Here is a 16,045-nt window from a genome sequence, read left to right on the forward strand (position 1 = left end):
CGAAATCCAGGTGCCTGCAGTAAAGTTTCTTAACCTTCGTGATTGCAAAAAGCAGGAGCTCAGCTATCTTGCTTTATGCATATGCGGTATTTACTATTGAGGGGGAAAAAATGGAAGTGACTTATCCGCACTTTAGCCTCAAGGCTTGAAAAGTTAACCAGTCGTTTAAGTGATTAGCGCCTTTGTCTGAGGGAACTTAATAAAATCGCGTTTTCTGGAGTCTTACGGACTCTGCATATTGGTCAGCTCAGCATTAACTTATTTGGTGAGCGCTGTCACCAGATCTCGTCCCGCTTGCACTCCCAGGGCTTGCAGCGACATTGAGGCATCTGCCCGCCTGTCCGCCCACCCGGGAGGGGGGTAAGATTTGAGAGGTACTTTATAGGGGCAGGTAAATGAAGACTGAAACAAGTCCTAGTGTTGATGCGGAACTGCGCGCCAAATGCCTTGGCTCTGACACCTGTTGAGCTGCAGGACTCCGCTAAAGCGTCCCACCTAATGACTGTAACAACGTCCGCTGAGGAGGGCCAATATGGCGACGGTCTCCTCTTGGCACAGCCCTCTTCCCTCCCTCATGATGGGCAGCTCCGGTAACGCCCATTGGCTAACTAGGAGGCGGTGCCAGGCCTATTTCGTCCCCTCATTGGATTGAATAACTGAGGGAGCCGCCAATTCTCCTCTGCCACTCCAAGTTTCCGCCCTCAGAGTTAATTCGGCGTTTAATTGGCTTTTAGTTCACGTCAATATGCGTCCTTTCCTGTCTCTTTTCAGTCTTAACCCAATCATAACTTTCCTGGCTGCCCGCCTGATTTCTTATTGGGTTTAATCAGCTTCATCCTATCCTATTCCTGCCTACTTCTTACCTCTCCGCCCACTAGGAGTTTGCCCAAGCATATCCCGGATTCTGGTTGGCCGTTGTTCTGTCATTCCTATCAAAGCTTTCCCTATCCCTACGTCTCAGGGAGCCCGCCTGCCGGTTGACTGGTTTCCTTCCAAGCCAATCATCTCCAGCTCCCGCCCATCTTCACTTCCTGCATCCTTCATTGGCTTTTAACACTGAGAAGGCGGTCGTTTTGGGCGGACACCAGGCACGCAAGTTAGTTTTACACGCCTTAGAGAGCAAGCGAGTCTTGCCATTGGATAATCTCACCGTCTTTCTTCTGCAAGTCCCGCCTTTCCCCCTCCCTCATTGGGCGGGGCAGCAGAGAAGGGGCGGGGCCTAGGTTGGGCTTGTGGCGCGCTGCTCCCTCCTCCTTACCCCCCCCCTCCCTGTCCGGTCCGGGTTCGCTTGCCTCGTCAGCGTCCGCGTTTTTCCCGGCCCCCCCCAACCCCCCCGGACAGGACCCCCTTGAGCTTGTCCCTCAGCTGCCACCATGAGCGGTAAGGATGAGTCCACTCCAAGCTTAGGGGTGGGAGGCGAGTGAGGGGGCGCGCGCGAGGGCCGACCGGGCGATCCCCGCCGTGATGGGGGGGCGGGCGGGAGGCGGCGGCGGCGGCCTAGGTCCCGCCCGGGGCGGAGGGAAGGGAGGGAGACGGGGCAGTGGCGGGGCCTCCGAGGAGGAGGGGGATGGGCCGCCCGCCCCGGGGGAGGGGGCAGCGTGGCCTCGCCCGCCCCCTGCCCGCCCCGGCCACGGGGGACGGGCCTTACCCCCCACAACTCGGCCGCCCGCCTGAGGCTCCTCCCGCCGGGGGCTGGAGCCGCGGGGGCGGCCCGAGCAGCTAAGGCCCCGCCCGGGCCAACCGCCTGCCTGGTCCGCCCTCTGGTCGCCGCCTGCTCCAAGGCCCTCCTCCCCCCACTTTCCGTAGATTTCCCTTCCCCCCTCCACCGTCCCGCCCTTTCCACGCCCCTCACCCCGAAACCGCCCTTTCCCTCAGGGCCCGCCCTCCGCCCCGAAACCTCCTGACTACTAACCTGTAGACCCTTTTAGTTCCTTAGCAGTATTCACAAATGTTTTCCTACTCACACTCTTTACTTCTTTTTCCCCTCTCGTTACTTTTCACACTTGGATTTTTATCTTTTTTTTTTTTTTTTTTGAGACGGAGTTTTCGCTCTTGTTACCCAGACTGGAGTGCAATGGTGCGATCTCGGCTCACTGCAACCTCTGCCTCCCGGATTCAGGCGATTCTCCTGCCTCAGCCTCCGGGAGTAGCTGGGATTACAGGCATGCGCCACCACACCCGGCTAATTTTGTATTTTTAGTAGAGACGGGGTTTCTCCATGTTGGTCAGATTGGTCTCAAAACTCCCGACCCCAGGTGATCCGCCTGCCTCCGCCTCCCAAAGTGCTGTGATTACAGGCGTGACCACCGCGCCCGGCCTCTCCATCTCTTTTAACCTTAATTTTAGCAAGCTTTCCATGCACCCACATGTTGTTTTTTGCCTTACCTGTCCTTTTCCTTTTTTTCCCTTAGGATACTTTTTCTTATTTTGAAACTCTCAACATGGCTACCGTCCTTCACATTTCCTATCCCCAAAGCACTTTTTGAATGTTTTCTTAGTTTAATTTTGTACAAGGGAGAATTAAGGCCCACTTTTGGCACCATTGAACCTAGTTCATGTCCCGCATGCCCTGCGGCTCCCCTCTGCCCTCCAATCCATTTTCTTTATACTGGCGCCTTTTGCCTTCCTGTTAGTCATTGCTATTTCATCATAGCCTCCTTTTATCCTTCCTACTTCATTTCTCTTTTTCCCTCAAGTTTACGTTGTTTTTTAATTATTTTAGACCAAGATCACTCCATGGATGAAATGACAGCTGTGGTGAAGATTGAAAAAGGAGTTGGTGGCAGTAATGGGGGCAATGGTAATGGTGGTGGTGCCTTTTCACAGGCTCGAAGTAGCAGCACAGGCAGTAGCAGCAGCAGTGGAGGAGGAGGAGGGCAGGTAAGTGATAATCATAGAGTGGGGAAGGTGTTGAGAGGATGTAAATATTCTTAGATAATTGCCTTACTCTTCACAGAAAGCGTTTTAGGGAGAGACTAAACCATTTTATAGATAAGGAAGTAAGAGAATGGAGATCCCCAAAGACAGGAGTTTCAGCAATACAGATAGGTCAGCTTTTTGTTTCTGTTTTTCGCTCCTTGTCTGCACTACGTTGCTGTTTATTTGTTGTATACTGCCCCCTAGGCTGGCAGCTGGGTGTCACTAACTCCTTTCCTCTCCCTTATTTTCGGCCAGGAGTCCCAGCCATCCCCTTTGGCTCTGCTGGCAGCAACTTGCAGCAGAATTGAGTCACCCAATGAGAACAGCAACAACTCCCAGGGCCCGAGTCAGTCAGGGGGAACAGGTGAGCTTGACCTCACAGCCACACAACTTTCACAGGGTGCCAATGGCTGGCAGATCATCTCTTCCTCCTCTGGGGCTACCCCTACCTCAAAGGAACAGAGTGGCAGCAGTACCAATGGCAGCAATGGCAGTGAGTCTTCCAAGAATCGCACAGTCTCTGGTGGGCAGTATGTTGTGGCTGCCACTCCCAACTTACAGAACCAGCAAGTTCTGACAGGACTACCTGGAGTGATGCCTAATATTCAGTATCAAGTAATCCCACAGTTCCAGACCGTTGATGGGCAACAGCTGCAGTTTGCTGCCACTGGGGCCCAAGTGCAGCAGGATGGTTCTGGTCAAATACAGATCATACCAGGTGCAAACCAACAGATTATCACAAATCGAGGAAGTGGAGGCAACATCATTGCTGCTATGCCAAACCTACTCCAGCAGGCTGTCCCCCTCCAAGGCCTGGCTAATAACGTACTCTCAGGACAGACTCAGTATGTGACCAATGTACCAGTGGCCCTGAATGGGAACATCACCTTGCTACCTGTCAACAGCGTTTCTGCAGCTACCTTGACTCCCAGCTCTCAGGCAGTCACGATCAGCAGCTCTGGGTCCCAGGAGAGTGGCTCACAGCCTGTCACCTCAGGGACTACCATCAGTTCTGCCAGCTTGGTGTCATCACAAGCCAGTTCCAGCTCCTTTTTCACCAATGCCAATAGCTACTCAACTACTACTACCACCAGCAACATGGGAATTATGAACTTTACTACCAGTGGATCATCAGGGACCAACTCTCAAGGCCAGACACCCCAGAGGGTCAGTGGGCTACAGGGGTCTGATGCTCTGAACATCCAGCAAAACCAGACATCTGGAGGCTCATTGCAAGCAGGCCAGCAAAAAGAAGGAGAGCAAAACCAGCAGACACAGCAGCAACAAATTCTTATCCAGCCTCAGCTAGTTCAAGGGGGACAGGCCCTCCAGGCCCTCCAAGCAGCACCATTGTCAGGGCAGACCTTTACAACTCAAGCCATCTCCCAGGAAACCCTCCAGAATCTCCAGCTTCAGGCTGTTCCAAACTCTGGTCCCATCATCATCCGGACACCAACAGTGGGGCCCAATGGACAGGTCAGTTGGCAGACTCTACAGCTGCAGAACCTCCAAGTTCAGAACCCACAAGCCCAGACAATCACCTTAGCCCCAATGCAGGGTGTTTCCTTGGGGCAGACCAGCAGCAGCAACACCACTCTCACACCCATTGCCTCAGCTGCTTCCATTCCTGCTGGCACAGTCACTGTGAATGCTGCTCAACTCTCCTCCATGCCAGGCCTCCAGACCATTAACCTCAGTGCATTGGGTACTTCAGGAATCCAGGTGCACCCAATTCAAGGCCTGCCGTTGGCTATAGCAAATGCCCCAGGTAAGATTTCCAATTTTGTGCATTTATTGGGAACCAACTCTAGCATCGTAGCCGAAACTTGAGTCTAAAGAAGGTAATAGAGCCTTTTGAGATAACACTTTCTTGAGAGCTAGTCATTTAGGCAAATACATTTGAGAAATAGAGGTTGTGTTTAAGTAATTTGGAACTGAAGTAAAGGAAACTTCTCCAGTTAGTTTGAGAAAGGAGCACTTCTGGGCAATATTCTGGAGTCTGTGTACTACTCAGTGTTTTTGGTGCTGCAGAATAAGGGTTGACAAGCTTCTGTAAGGGGCCAGATAGTAATGTAAATATTTTAGACATTGTGGGCCTCATGTGGTCACATTTTCTTTTCTTTTTTTTTTTGAGACAGAGTCTTGCTCTGTCGTTCAGGCTGGAGTGCAGTGGCGCAATGGCCCTTGGCTCACGGCAAGCTCCGCCTCCCAGGTCCACACCATTCTCTTGCCTCAGCCTCCCAAGTAGCTGGGACTACAGGCGCCCGCCACCATGCCCGGCTAATTTTTTGTATTTTTAGTAGAGATGGGGTTTCACTGTGTGAGCTAGGATGGTCTCGATCTCCTGACCTCGTGATCCGCCCACCTCGGCCTCCCAAAGTGCTGGGATTACAGGCGTGAGCCACCGCGCCTGGCCTTCTTTTCTTTTTTTCTTTTTTCTGTTTTTTTTTGAGATGGAGTCTTACTCTGTTACCCAGGCTGGAGTGCAGTGGCGCGATCTCGGCTCACTGCAACCTCTGCCTCCCGGGTTCAAGCGATTCTCTTGCCTGGGCTTCTTGAGTAGCTGGGATTGCAGGCGAGCACCACCACGCCCGGCTAATCTTTGTATTTTTAGTAGAGACAGGGTTTTGCTATGTTGGTCAGGCTGGTCTCGAACTCCTGACCTCATGTGATCCACCTGCCTCGGCCTCCCAAAGTGCTGGGATTACAGGTGTGAGCCACTGCGCCCAGCCACATTTTCTGTTTTGTATGTTTTTTTCCACACCGCTTTAAAAATGTAAAACCATTCTTAGCTCTAAGGCCTTCTTTGGCCTGTAGGCCAACTCCTCCATAGGATAAAAATTGATTATGGGCCGGGTGTGGTGGCTCACGCGTGTAATGCAGGCACTGAGAAGACGAGGCAGGTGGATGGGTTGAGTTCAAGAGTTCAAGACCAGCTGGGGCAACATGGCGAAACCCTGTCTTCGACAAACATACAAAAATTGGCCGGGTGTGGTGGTACATGCCTATGGTCCCAGCTACTCGGGAGGCTAAGGCATGAGAATCGCTTGAATCCGGGAGGCAGAGGTTGCAGTGAGCCAAGATTGCACCACTGCACTCCAGCCTGGGCAACAGAGTGAGACTCTGAAAAAAAAAAAAAAAAACACAAAAATTAGTCGGGCGGCTGGGCACGGTGGCTCACGCCTGTAATCCCAGCACTTTGGGAGGCTGAGGTGGGTGGATCACCTGAGGTCAGGAGTTCAAGACCAGTGTGGCCAGCATGGCGAAACCGCTTCTCTACTAAAAATACAAAAAATTAGCCAGGCATGGTGATGCGCGCCTGTAGTCCCAGCTACTCAGGAGGCTGAGGCCAAGAATTGCTTGAACCTGGGAGGCAGAGGCTGCAGTGAGCCAAGATCATATCGCTGCACTCCAGCCTGGTTGACAGAGCAAGACCCTGTCTCAAAAAATAAAAATAAAAGGGGGCCGGGCACAGTGGCTCACGCCTGTAATCCCAGCACTTTGGGAGGCCGAGGCAGGTGGATCACAAGGTCAAGAGATCGAGACCATCCTGGCTAACACTGTGAAACCCTATCTCTACTAAAAATACAAAAAATTAGCTGGGCATGGTGGCGTGCGCCTGTAGTCCCAGCTACTCAGGAGCCTGAGGCAGCAGAATCACTTGAACCAGGGAGGCGGAGGTTGCAGTGAGCCGAGATCGTGCCACTGCACTCCTGCCTGGGTGACAGAGTGAGACTCCATCTCAAAAAATAAATAAATAAAAATAAATTTGATTATGGGCTGGGCGCGGTGGCTCACGCCTATAATCCCACCACTTTGGGAGGCCGAGGTGAACGGATCATGAGGTCAAGAGTTCAAGACCAGCCTCACCAATATGGTGAAACCCCGTCTCTACTAAAAATACAAAAATTAGCTGGGGGCGGTGGTACAAGCCTGTAGTCCTAGCTACTCGGGAGGCTGAGGCAGGAGAATCGCTTGAACCTGGGAGGCAGAGCTTGCAGTGAGCCAAGATCGTGCCGCTGCCCTCCAGCCTGGGCAACAGAGTGAGACTCCATCTCAAAAAAAAAAAAAAAAATTGATTATGAATTTTATCTGTTTGTAGAAGACAGATTAAATCATCAGATATTTCTTGTGAACTGTAACTCCTAATTGAAGGGAAAATGATCTAACGGGTTGCTTTTCAATGAAGTAAGTTCCCTGGTTAGTTTTAACCAGAATATCCCACACTTTGAGTGTGCTGGTTAATCAGGATTGAATTTTTTTTAACTCCTAGTTATCTGAAAAACAAAATCCCATAGCTTCCCTTCACACTAACATATGAGCATCCTAGGTGATTCTGATACTTCCTAGGTAGCAGTCTGACTTCCTAGACTGCTTTTAAAGTACTGTGTATGGTTAAGAAGGGAGAAGGAAAGGGAGTGGGGTAAGTTGGGGTCTGGAATGGAGTGGGGGTTGTAGGATTGAGAAGAGTTAGGAATGAGGAGAGCATTGAAGGGAAAAACAGTCTGGGAAGAATATTGAATCTGTTGACCATAATGTTCAGGGTCTTTCATTTTGAACTAAATGTTTCACTATTAATTTGAAATTTAAAACAGTAAACAGATGTAAGTCTATGTAGACCGTATCTTTTTTTTGTTTGTTTGTTTTTGAGACTGAGTCTTGCTCTGTTGCCCAGGCTGTAGTGGAGTGGTGCTATCTCCGCTCACTGCAACCTCCCCTTCCTGGGTTCCAGTGATTCTCCTGCCTCAGCCTCCCAGGTAGCTGGGATTACAGGCGTGTGCCACCATGCCCGCCTAATTTTTGTTTGTTTAATGGAGACGGGGTTTCACTGTGTTGACCAGGCTGGTCTCAAACTCCTGACCTCAAGTGATCTGCCCGCCTTGGCCTCCCAAACTGCTGGGATTGCAGGTGTGAGCCACCATGCCCGGCCTGACTATCATTTTACATTCCATTGTGTGGAGCTAATCTTTAATAAAGCACAATAAAAGGATACACATACATCTTTATATTCTGGCACAATTATACAAATACGGAAAATAGTTTAATATCACCAAATGATATTACCCAATTTCTAGGTGCTTTTTTTTTTTTTTTTTTTTTCCTCCTCCCGTTTTCTTTTTTGAGACTGACTCTCGCTTGTCTCCCTAGAGTGCAGTGGTGCGATCTTGGCTCACTGCAACCTCTGCCTTCCGGGTTCAAGCAATTCTTCTGCCTCAGCCTCCTGAGTAGCTGGGATTACAGGCACGTGCCACCATGCCCATTAATTTTTTGTATTTTTTTAGTAGAGATTGGGTTTCACTGTGCTGGCCAGCCTGGTCTCGATCTCCTGACCTCGTGATCCGCCCACCTTGGCCTCCCAAAGTTCTGGGATTACAGGCATGAGCCACTGCGCCTGGCCACTTCTAGTTCTTTTGGCATATATATGTGGATTTATAAATTGTTTACTTTTGTTACCAAGTTCTCATTCCATTTAGACTGATTCTTACATAAGTGAGGGTAACAAATAGGCAACCATATTTCCTTCCTCCTGCAGTTTGGGTAAATCTAGGGGGAAAGTCTGCTTAAGTTCCCTGATTTCTTACATTCCTGTGGTGTGTTTAGAAATACTACATGTTGAGCTTTAACAAGACAGTAATTTTCTTAGTTAATTGAAATCTTAGAATTGAAAGTTAGAGCTGGAAGGGACTGAAGTTATTTAGTACAACTGCCTTATTTTCTAGATGAGGAAATTGAGGTACAGAGAATCACTTAATGAGACAACAGCCAGAGCTGAGGCTAGTCCTACTAGTCTAGGGTGCAACCTGTTTTAACTAGGGACTTGAACAATTCTTTGGATTGTTAAAAATGTTTTCAAGCCAGCCTGGTGGCTCACACCTGTAATCCCAGCACTTCGGGAGACTGAGACAGGCGGATCATGAGGTCAGGAGATCGAGACCATCCTGGCTAACATGGTGAAACCCCGTCTCTACTAAAAATACAAAAAAATTAGCTGGGTGTGGTGATGGGTGCCTGTAATCTCAGCTACTCGGGAGGCTGAGGCAGGAGAATGATGTGAACCCGGGAGGCAGAGCGTGCAGTGAGCCGAGATTGCGCCACTGCACTCCAGCCTGGGTGACAGAGCGAGACTCCGTCTCAAAAAAAAAAAATGTATTCGAAAAGATGTTTTTGCTTTAAGATTTAACGCTCTAGAACTGATAGGTGTTTTATAAACTAAACGTTTATGGGAGTAGAAATGGGAAAAGTTTTATAAAAACTGAGCTCTACAACATAGAAAATTAGACACTTCTGGGCAACCTACACCATCATGTTTATTTTCTATTTGCTCTTAGATTGAAGTGCCCAGTTGTGCTCTTCTTCAGAGCAAACTGTGGGATTATTCCTGTTAATAATTTGGATCCTTGCAGTTTCTAAAAGGCTTGTAACTTAGGGTTTAGAGAACAGTTATGAGGCATTCTCGTTGCTAAATCATGCTCTGGGGAAGTCTGCCATTTAATATGTCATAGGCTAGGGCTACCTAGTTGTTATTGATGGTGTTTGAGCTGAAGAAAATGCATGTGTTTCTGTAAGGTAACAGGAGCTTGACATTCACTAAGGAGATAATGAGGCATTGACAGGCTGTTTTGTAAGAGTTGAGATTGTTTGCTTCATTAATAGAGGTTTTTGAAGATCCAAGTTTTCTCCTTTCTGGCTAGTAATAATTGTGTAGTATTTCTGCTTTAATTGATATGACTTCATCCTTAAAGAAAGATAATAAAATCACTTCCTAGAAGCTTACTCCTTTTTCAGCTTTTGCCTTCCTGCTGTCAAAAGTATCTTGTTTTGGCCAGGCGTAGTGGCTCATGCCTGTAATCCCCAGCACTTTGGGAGGCCAAGGCGGGCAGATCTCTTGAGGCCAGGAGTTCAAGACCAGCCTGGGCAACATAGGGATCCCCCATCTCTACAAAAAATATGAAAATTACCTGAGCATGGTAGCACACGCCTATAGTCCCAGCTACTTGGGAGGCTGAGGTGGGAGGATTGCCTGAGCCCGGGAGGTTGAGGACGCAGTGAGCCATGATCATGCCACAGCACTCCAGCCTGGGCAGTAGGGTGAGTCCCTGTCAAAAAAAAAAAAAAAGTATCTAATTTTACCCCCTTCTCTGATAGTTATTTTACTGTAAAATTTAACCTTTTTGCAGTATGTTCAACTTCTTGGTACGATGTAGAAAGAACATTGGATGTGAAATGTTGTATGATACATGTATATATCAGTGCACAAAATGAGATATATTACATGATTGTGGAAGGTTGCAGCTTCCATGGTGTTCACTTAGTCTGTTTACATTCATTATTTTTTAAAATGATCTATTTTTTTTTTTTTGGGGAGACGGAGTTTCGTTCTTGTTGCCCAGGGTGGAGTCCAATGGTGTGGTCTCGGCTTACTGCAACCTCTGCCTCCTGGGTTCAAGCAATTCTCTTGCGTCAGCCTCCCAAGTAACGCCCACCACCACGCCTGGCTAATTTTTGTATTTTTGGTAGAGATGGAGTTTCACCATGTTGGCCAGGCTGGTCTTGAACTCCTGACCTCAGGTGATCTGCCTGCCTCGGCCTCCCAAAGTGCTGGGATTATAGGCATGAGCCACCGTGCCCAGCCGCTAATTTTTGCATTTTTAGTAGAGATTGGGTTTCACCATGTTGGCCAGGATGGTCTCGATCTCCTGGCCTCCCAAAATGCTGGGATTACAGGCGTGAGTCTTTTTTTTTTTTTTTTTTAATTGACACCCCTCCCTCTTTATCAACAGCTTTTCCTTTCATTTTGTAGTCATATTCTCCCAGATCTTTATTTTATTTTATTTTACTTTTCATTTAAAGCCTCAGATGTTTTTCTTAGCCACTGCTGAATCCTGAAACTCTTGCTGCAGGTTGAGGGGGAGTTGGCTTTTAAATATTAAGTTTGGATGACTTCTTGTGAGTTCTGTCTAATAAAGAGTGCAGGGCTGGGCTTTGGCAGGAGAATAGAACATATTTCCTTGTTGGGTATAATTCACTCACGAACCAAATTTCAGGTACTAAAAATAACAATTTCACATCTGCTGGGTTTTATTGGGGTCAGGAAAATGTCTTCTCTTAGAAGTTAAGTTGAATGTGATACCAGGGTTGGTTTGCCAAGGGTGTCACTAAACTTGGGGTCAGATTGCTGAGATCTAATTTGTTAAAAAGTTGTGTTTTAGACCAGTACATTTGGACATTAATGAAAAGTAGGTTTAGATGATTTAAATGTCTTACCAGTTATCATTTTTGTGCAAAAGGTCATATGAAAGAATTTTCTATTTTAAGATTATATTTTATCAAATATAATATCGAATGTTTCTGCGTCTTTTGTCTTTCCCTAGTATTATACTTGTTTCTCTTTTTAATTTAAAAAATTTATTTTCTAGAGATATCAGCACAGAAAGATATACTTGTTTCTTAGGGTGTTTGGTGCTTTTTAAATGGTTATTTCAGTTTAAGTAGGAAAGATCTCATTTAAAATCTAAGTGCTTTGAGGGGGCTGGGTGCAGTGGCTCATGCCTGTAATCCCAGCACTTTGGGAGGCCAAGGTGGGTGGATTGCCTGAGCTCAGGAGTTCGTGACCAGCCTGGACAACATGGTGAAACCCCGTCTCTACTAAAATACAAAAAATTAGCCAGGCATGGCGGCGTGCACCTGTAGTCCCAGCTAGTCGGGAGGATGAGGCAGGAGAATTGCTTGAACCCTGGAGGCAGAGGTTGCAGTGAGCCGAGATGGCACCACTGCACTCCAGCCTGGGCAACAGAGCTAGATTCCGTCTCAAAAAAAAAAAAAAATCTAAGTGCTTTGATTTGAAAATCAGTGGGATATGAGAAGACAGTCTTCAGACCTTTTCCATTGCTCGTATTTATTCATTCCAGTGGCTTTCTCTTTATAAATGACGTCATTGTTAAATCACGTTGCCTTGTGTAATGGGGCCATTTTAGTTCTTAATTAAATAACAAGAGTGCTTTCTGTTTCAGAAAAGTTTAGTATCTGTTCTATCTCCCTTTCCCTTTGTTTCATTTTGTAAAGTAGCATGTAAACGTGCAACTAATAAGTTAATTCTGCTCATTACTTTTTTTTACCCTCTTTGAAAATGTTTTAAAATGTAAGATGAACATCTGTAGAAAAGTTATTACATAATGCTTTTTAAGTTACTTATTGGGTGTCTGTCAACTTTAGTAGATAATAATTAGTTGAGTTTTTTCATTTTACTATTTAATGGAAAAACAAGCACATTATTTTTCACATTTCTTACAGAAAGTGTTACAATAGTATTATCCTTTTCTTTAACATTTAGCAATATGCAGGGCCTGGTATGCTAAAGGATTACTTTAAAATGTATTTGCCCACACTGTGATATGACCATATTGTTAATACTGTGCTAGACTTTAAGAATTATTTCCCTTAGAAGACTGAGAAACTTTTTTTTTTAAGTAATGTCTTTTTTTTTTTTTTTTTGAGACGGAGTCTCGCTCTGTTGCCAGGCTGGAGTGCAGTCTCCGCCTCCTGGGTTCAAGCGATTCTCCTCCTTCGGCCTCCTGAGTAGCTGGGACTACAGGCACACGCCACTAGGCCTAGCTAATTTTTGTATTTTTAGTAGAGACGGGGTTTCCCCACGTTGGCCCGGGTGGTATCGATCTGTTGACCTTGTGTTCCACCCTCCTCGGCCTCCCAAAGTGCTGGGATTACAGGCGTGAGCCACTGCACCCGGCCTTTTTTTAAGTAATTTCAACTTTTATTTTGTTTGTTATATGATCCTGAGGTTTGGGATACAAATGATCTTGTTACCCGGGTCCGGTCATGAGCATAGCACCCAACAGTTTTTCCAACATTACCCCTGACCCTCCCCTAGCTAGTAGTCCCCAGTGTCTATTGTTGCCATCTTTATGTCCATGAATACTCAATGTTTAGCTCCCACTTACAAGTGAGAACATGCAGTATTTTGTTTTCTGTTCCTGCGTTTATTCACTTAAACGATAATGGCTTCCAGCTGCATCCAGACATGGATGCAAAAGATATGATTTCATTCTTTTTTATGGCTATCCTGAAAAACGTTTCTGTAGAAAGTTTCTAAGTGTATCTTTGAGTTGGTTGCAAATCTGTGCTGTAATTTGGATTTGTCCTTTTGTTCCAGTGTTTTTTGGACTCTGAATGGCTTGTGGAAATTGGGCAGTATGACTTGTTTGACAAGTTTGGATGTGCATATCTAATTTACTATGAATCCTCCTTCTCACCTGTATACAAAATAAGTAATTTAACCACTTGGAAGAAAGAGTTTTTTGTTTGTTTTTTTGAGACGGAGTCACGCTGTTGTGACAGAGGCTGGAGTGCAGTGGCGTGATCTCGGCTCACTGCAACCTCTGCCTCCCGAGTTCAAGCGATTCTCCTGCCTCACCCTCCTAAGTAGCTGGGATTACATACAGGAGCCCACAACCACACCTGGCTAATTTTTTTTGTATTATTTAGTAGAGATGGGGTTTCACCACGCTGGCCAGGCTGGTCTCGAACTCCTGACCTCAGGTGATCCGCCCACCTCAGCCTCCCACAGTGCTCAGCCACCATGCCCGGCCTAGAAGGAGGTTTTGTTTTTTGTTTTTTGTTGTTGTTGTTGCTGTTTTTTTGAGACAAAGTCTCTCTCTGTCACCCAGGCTGGAGTGCAGTGGCGCTATCTCAGCTCACTTCAACCTCCGCCTCCCGGGTTCAAGTGATTCTCCTGCCTCAGCCTCCTGAGTAGCCGGGATTACAGGTGGCCCGCCACCATGCCTGGCTAATTTTTGTATTTTTAGTTCAGACGGGGTTTCACCATGTTGGTCACCAGGTCTTGAACTCCTGACCTCGTGATCCGCCTGCCTCAACCTCCCAAGTGCTGGGATTACAGGCATGAGCCACCATGCCTGGCCTAGAAGGAGTTTTAAAATATTAAATACCTAGATCAAGACAAAGACTTAGGCAGGTAGTGGCTCAAGTCTGTAATCCCAGCACTTTCGGAGGTCGAGGCGAGAGGACTGGTTTAGCCCAGAAGTTCGAAACCAACCTGGGCAACATAGTGAAACCCCCATCTCTTTTTTCTTTCTTTCTTTTCTTTTTTTTGAGACGGAGTCTTGCTCTTTTTGCCCAGGCGCGATCTCTGCTCACCGCAACCTCTGCTTCCCGGGTTCAAGCGATTTTCCTGCCTCGGCCTCTTGAGTAGCTGGGATTACAGGCACGCGCCACCATGCCAGCTAATTTTGTATTTTTAGTAGAGATGGAGTTTCTCTGTGTTTTTCAGGCTGGTCTCGAACTCCTGACCTCAGGTGATCTGCTCGCCTCAGCCTCCCAAAGTGTTGGGATTACAGGCGTGAGCCACCGTACCTGGACTGCATTTTCCTTTTTTTTTTTTTTTTTAATTTTGAAACGGAATTTTCCTCTTGTTGCCCAGGCTGGAGTGCAATGGTGCGATCTTGGCTCACTGCAACATCCACCTCCCGGGTTAAAACAATTCTCTTGCCTCAGCCTCCCGAGTAGCTGGGATTACAGGTGTGGGCCACCACGCCCAGCTCATTTTTGTGTTTTTAGTAGAGACGGGGTTTCATCATGTTGGCCAGGCTAGTCTTGAACTCCTGACCTCAGGTGATCCACCCGCCTTGGTCTCCCAAAGTGCTGGGATTACAGGTGCAGGTGTGAGCCACTGTGCCCAGCCTTTAATTAGCCGTTGAAAACCAGAAGGTGAGCCAGGTGTGGTGCCTCATGCCTGTAACCCAAGTACTTTGGGAGGCCTAGGTGGGTGGATCACCTGAGATCGGGAGTTCAAGACCAAGCCTGACCAACATGGAGAAACCCCGTCTCTACTAAAAATACAAAATTAGCCCGGCATGGTGGTGCATGCCTGTAATCCCAGCTACTCAGGAGGCTGAGGCCGGAGAATCATTTGAACTCGGGAGGTGGAGGTTGCAGTGAGCCAAGATCGAACCATTGCACTCCAGCCTGGGCAACAAGACCAAAACTCCATCTCAAAAAAAAAAAAGAGAAAGTACTCTGCTTAGAATTCTTTGACAGTTTCTTGCACTCATGAAAAAAATAAATTTTGTGTAGATCATTCGCCTTAAAGAAGATAAAAAGCCCTTAACTGTGAAACCTGTTTGGAAATTTTCCAAAAAATCAAGTTTCTTTCTCTCTCTTTTTGTGTTATTTTTTAAAGTATCTTTTTTTTTTTTTTTTGTGAGACAGGGTATTGCTCTGGTGCCCAGAGTGCTGTGGCACAATCAGGGCAGGGCCTACTGCAGCCTTGACCTCCTGGGATCAAGTGGGTCTGCTTCAGCCTCCCAAATGTTGGGTTTACGGATATGAGTCACTGTGTGTGGTCTTTTCTTTTCTTCTTTTTTTTTTTTGGAGATAAGGTCTTTTTTTTTTTTTTTGAGATGCAGTCTCACTCTGTCGCTCAGGCTGGAGTGCAGTGGCACCATCTTGGCTCACTGCGAGCTCCTCCTCCCGGGTTCATGCCATTCTCCTGCCTCAGCCTCCCGAGTAGCTGGGACTACAGGCGCCCACCACCACGCCCAGCTAATTTTTTGAGTGGAGATGGGTTTTCACCGTGTTAGCCAGGATGATCTCAATCTCCTGACCTCATGATCCACCCGCCTCGGCCTCCAAGTGCTGGGATTACAGGTGTGAGCCACCGTGCCCGGCTGGAGATAAGGTCTTTCTATGTTGCCTAGGGTAGTCTTGAACTCCTGGGCTCAAGCAGTCCTCCGACTCAGCCTCCCCAGTAGCTGGGATTATGGGCATAAGTTTCTTTGGTTTGGTGTCCCTTTGAAAGAATATCTGTATCTTCTGGGCAAGTGCAGTGGCCATGTCTGTAATCCCAGCACTTTGAGAGGCTGAGGTGGGTGGATCACTTGAGACCAGGAGACCAGCCTGGCTAACGTGGTGAAACCTCGTCTCAACTGAAAATACAAAAGTAGCTGGACTTGGTGGTGCGTGCCTTTAATCCCAGCTACTCCCAAGGCTGAGACAGGAGAATCACTTGAATCTGCGAGGTGGAATTTGCAATGAGCTGAGACAGCACCACTGTACTCCAGCCTGGGCGACAGAGTGAAACTCCGTCTCAAAAAAC

The 16,045-nt window shown here is 47.3% G+C and overlaps 1 protein-coding gene across 3 annotated transcripts in view; it reads left to right on the top strand.

Annotated features, from left to right (window-relative positions):
• Positions 1-1,239: 1,239 nt before the first annotated feature.
• Positions 1,240-16,045, top strand: part of SP1 (Sp1 transcription factor) — a 35,501-nt gene continuing 20,695 nt past the window's right edge. The window contains exons 1-3 of one of the 3 annotated variants that reach the window (XM_002823317.6): positions 1,240-1,380; positions 2,723-2,880; positions 3,175-4,687. In XM_002823317.6, coding sequence (XP_002823363.1) covers positions 1,374-1,380; positions 2,723-2,880; positions 3,175-4,687 — 1,678 coding nt within the window. In that variant the 5' untranslated portion in view covers positions 1,240-1,373. Of the gene's footprint in view, positions 1,381-1,897; positions 2,256-2,722; positions 2,881-3,174; positions 4,688-16,045 lie in introns of those variants that run through there. The other 2 variants (XM_054527990.2, XM_024256884.3) reach the window with 2 other exon arrangements.

This window comes from Pongo abelii, chromosome 10 (genome assembly GCF_028885655.2).
Source record: "Pongo abelii isolate AG06213 chromosome 10, NHGRI_mPonAbe1-v2.0_pri, whole genome shotgun sequence".
NCBI classification, from domain to species: domain Eukaryota; kingdom Metazoa; phylum Chordata; class Mammalia; order Primates; family Hominidae; genus Pongo; species Pongo abelii.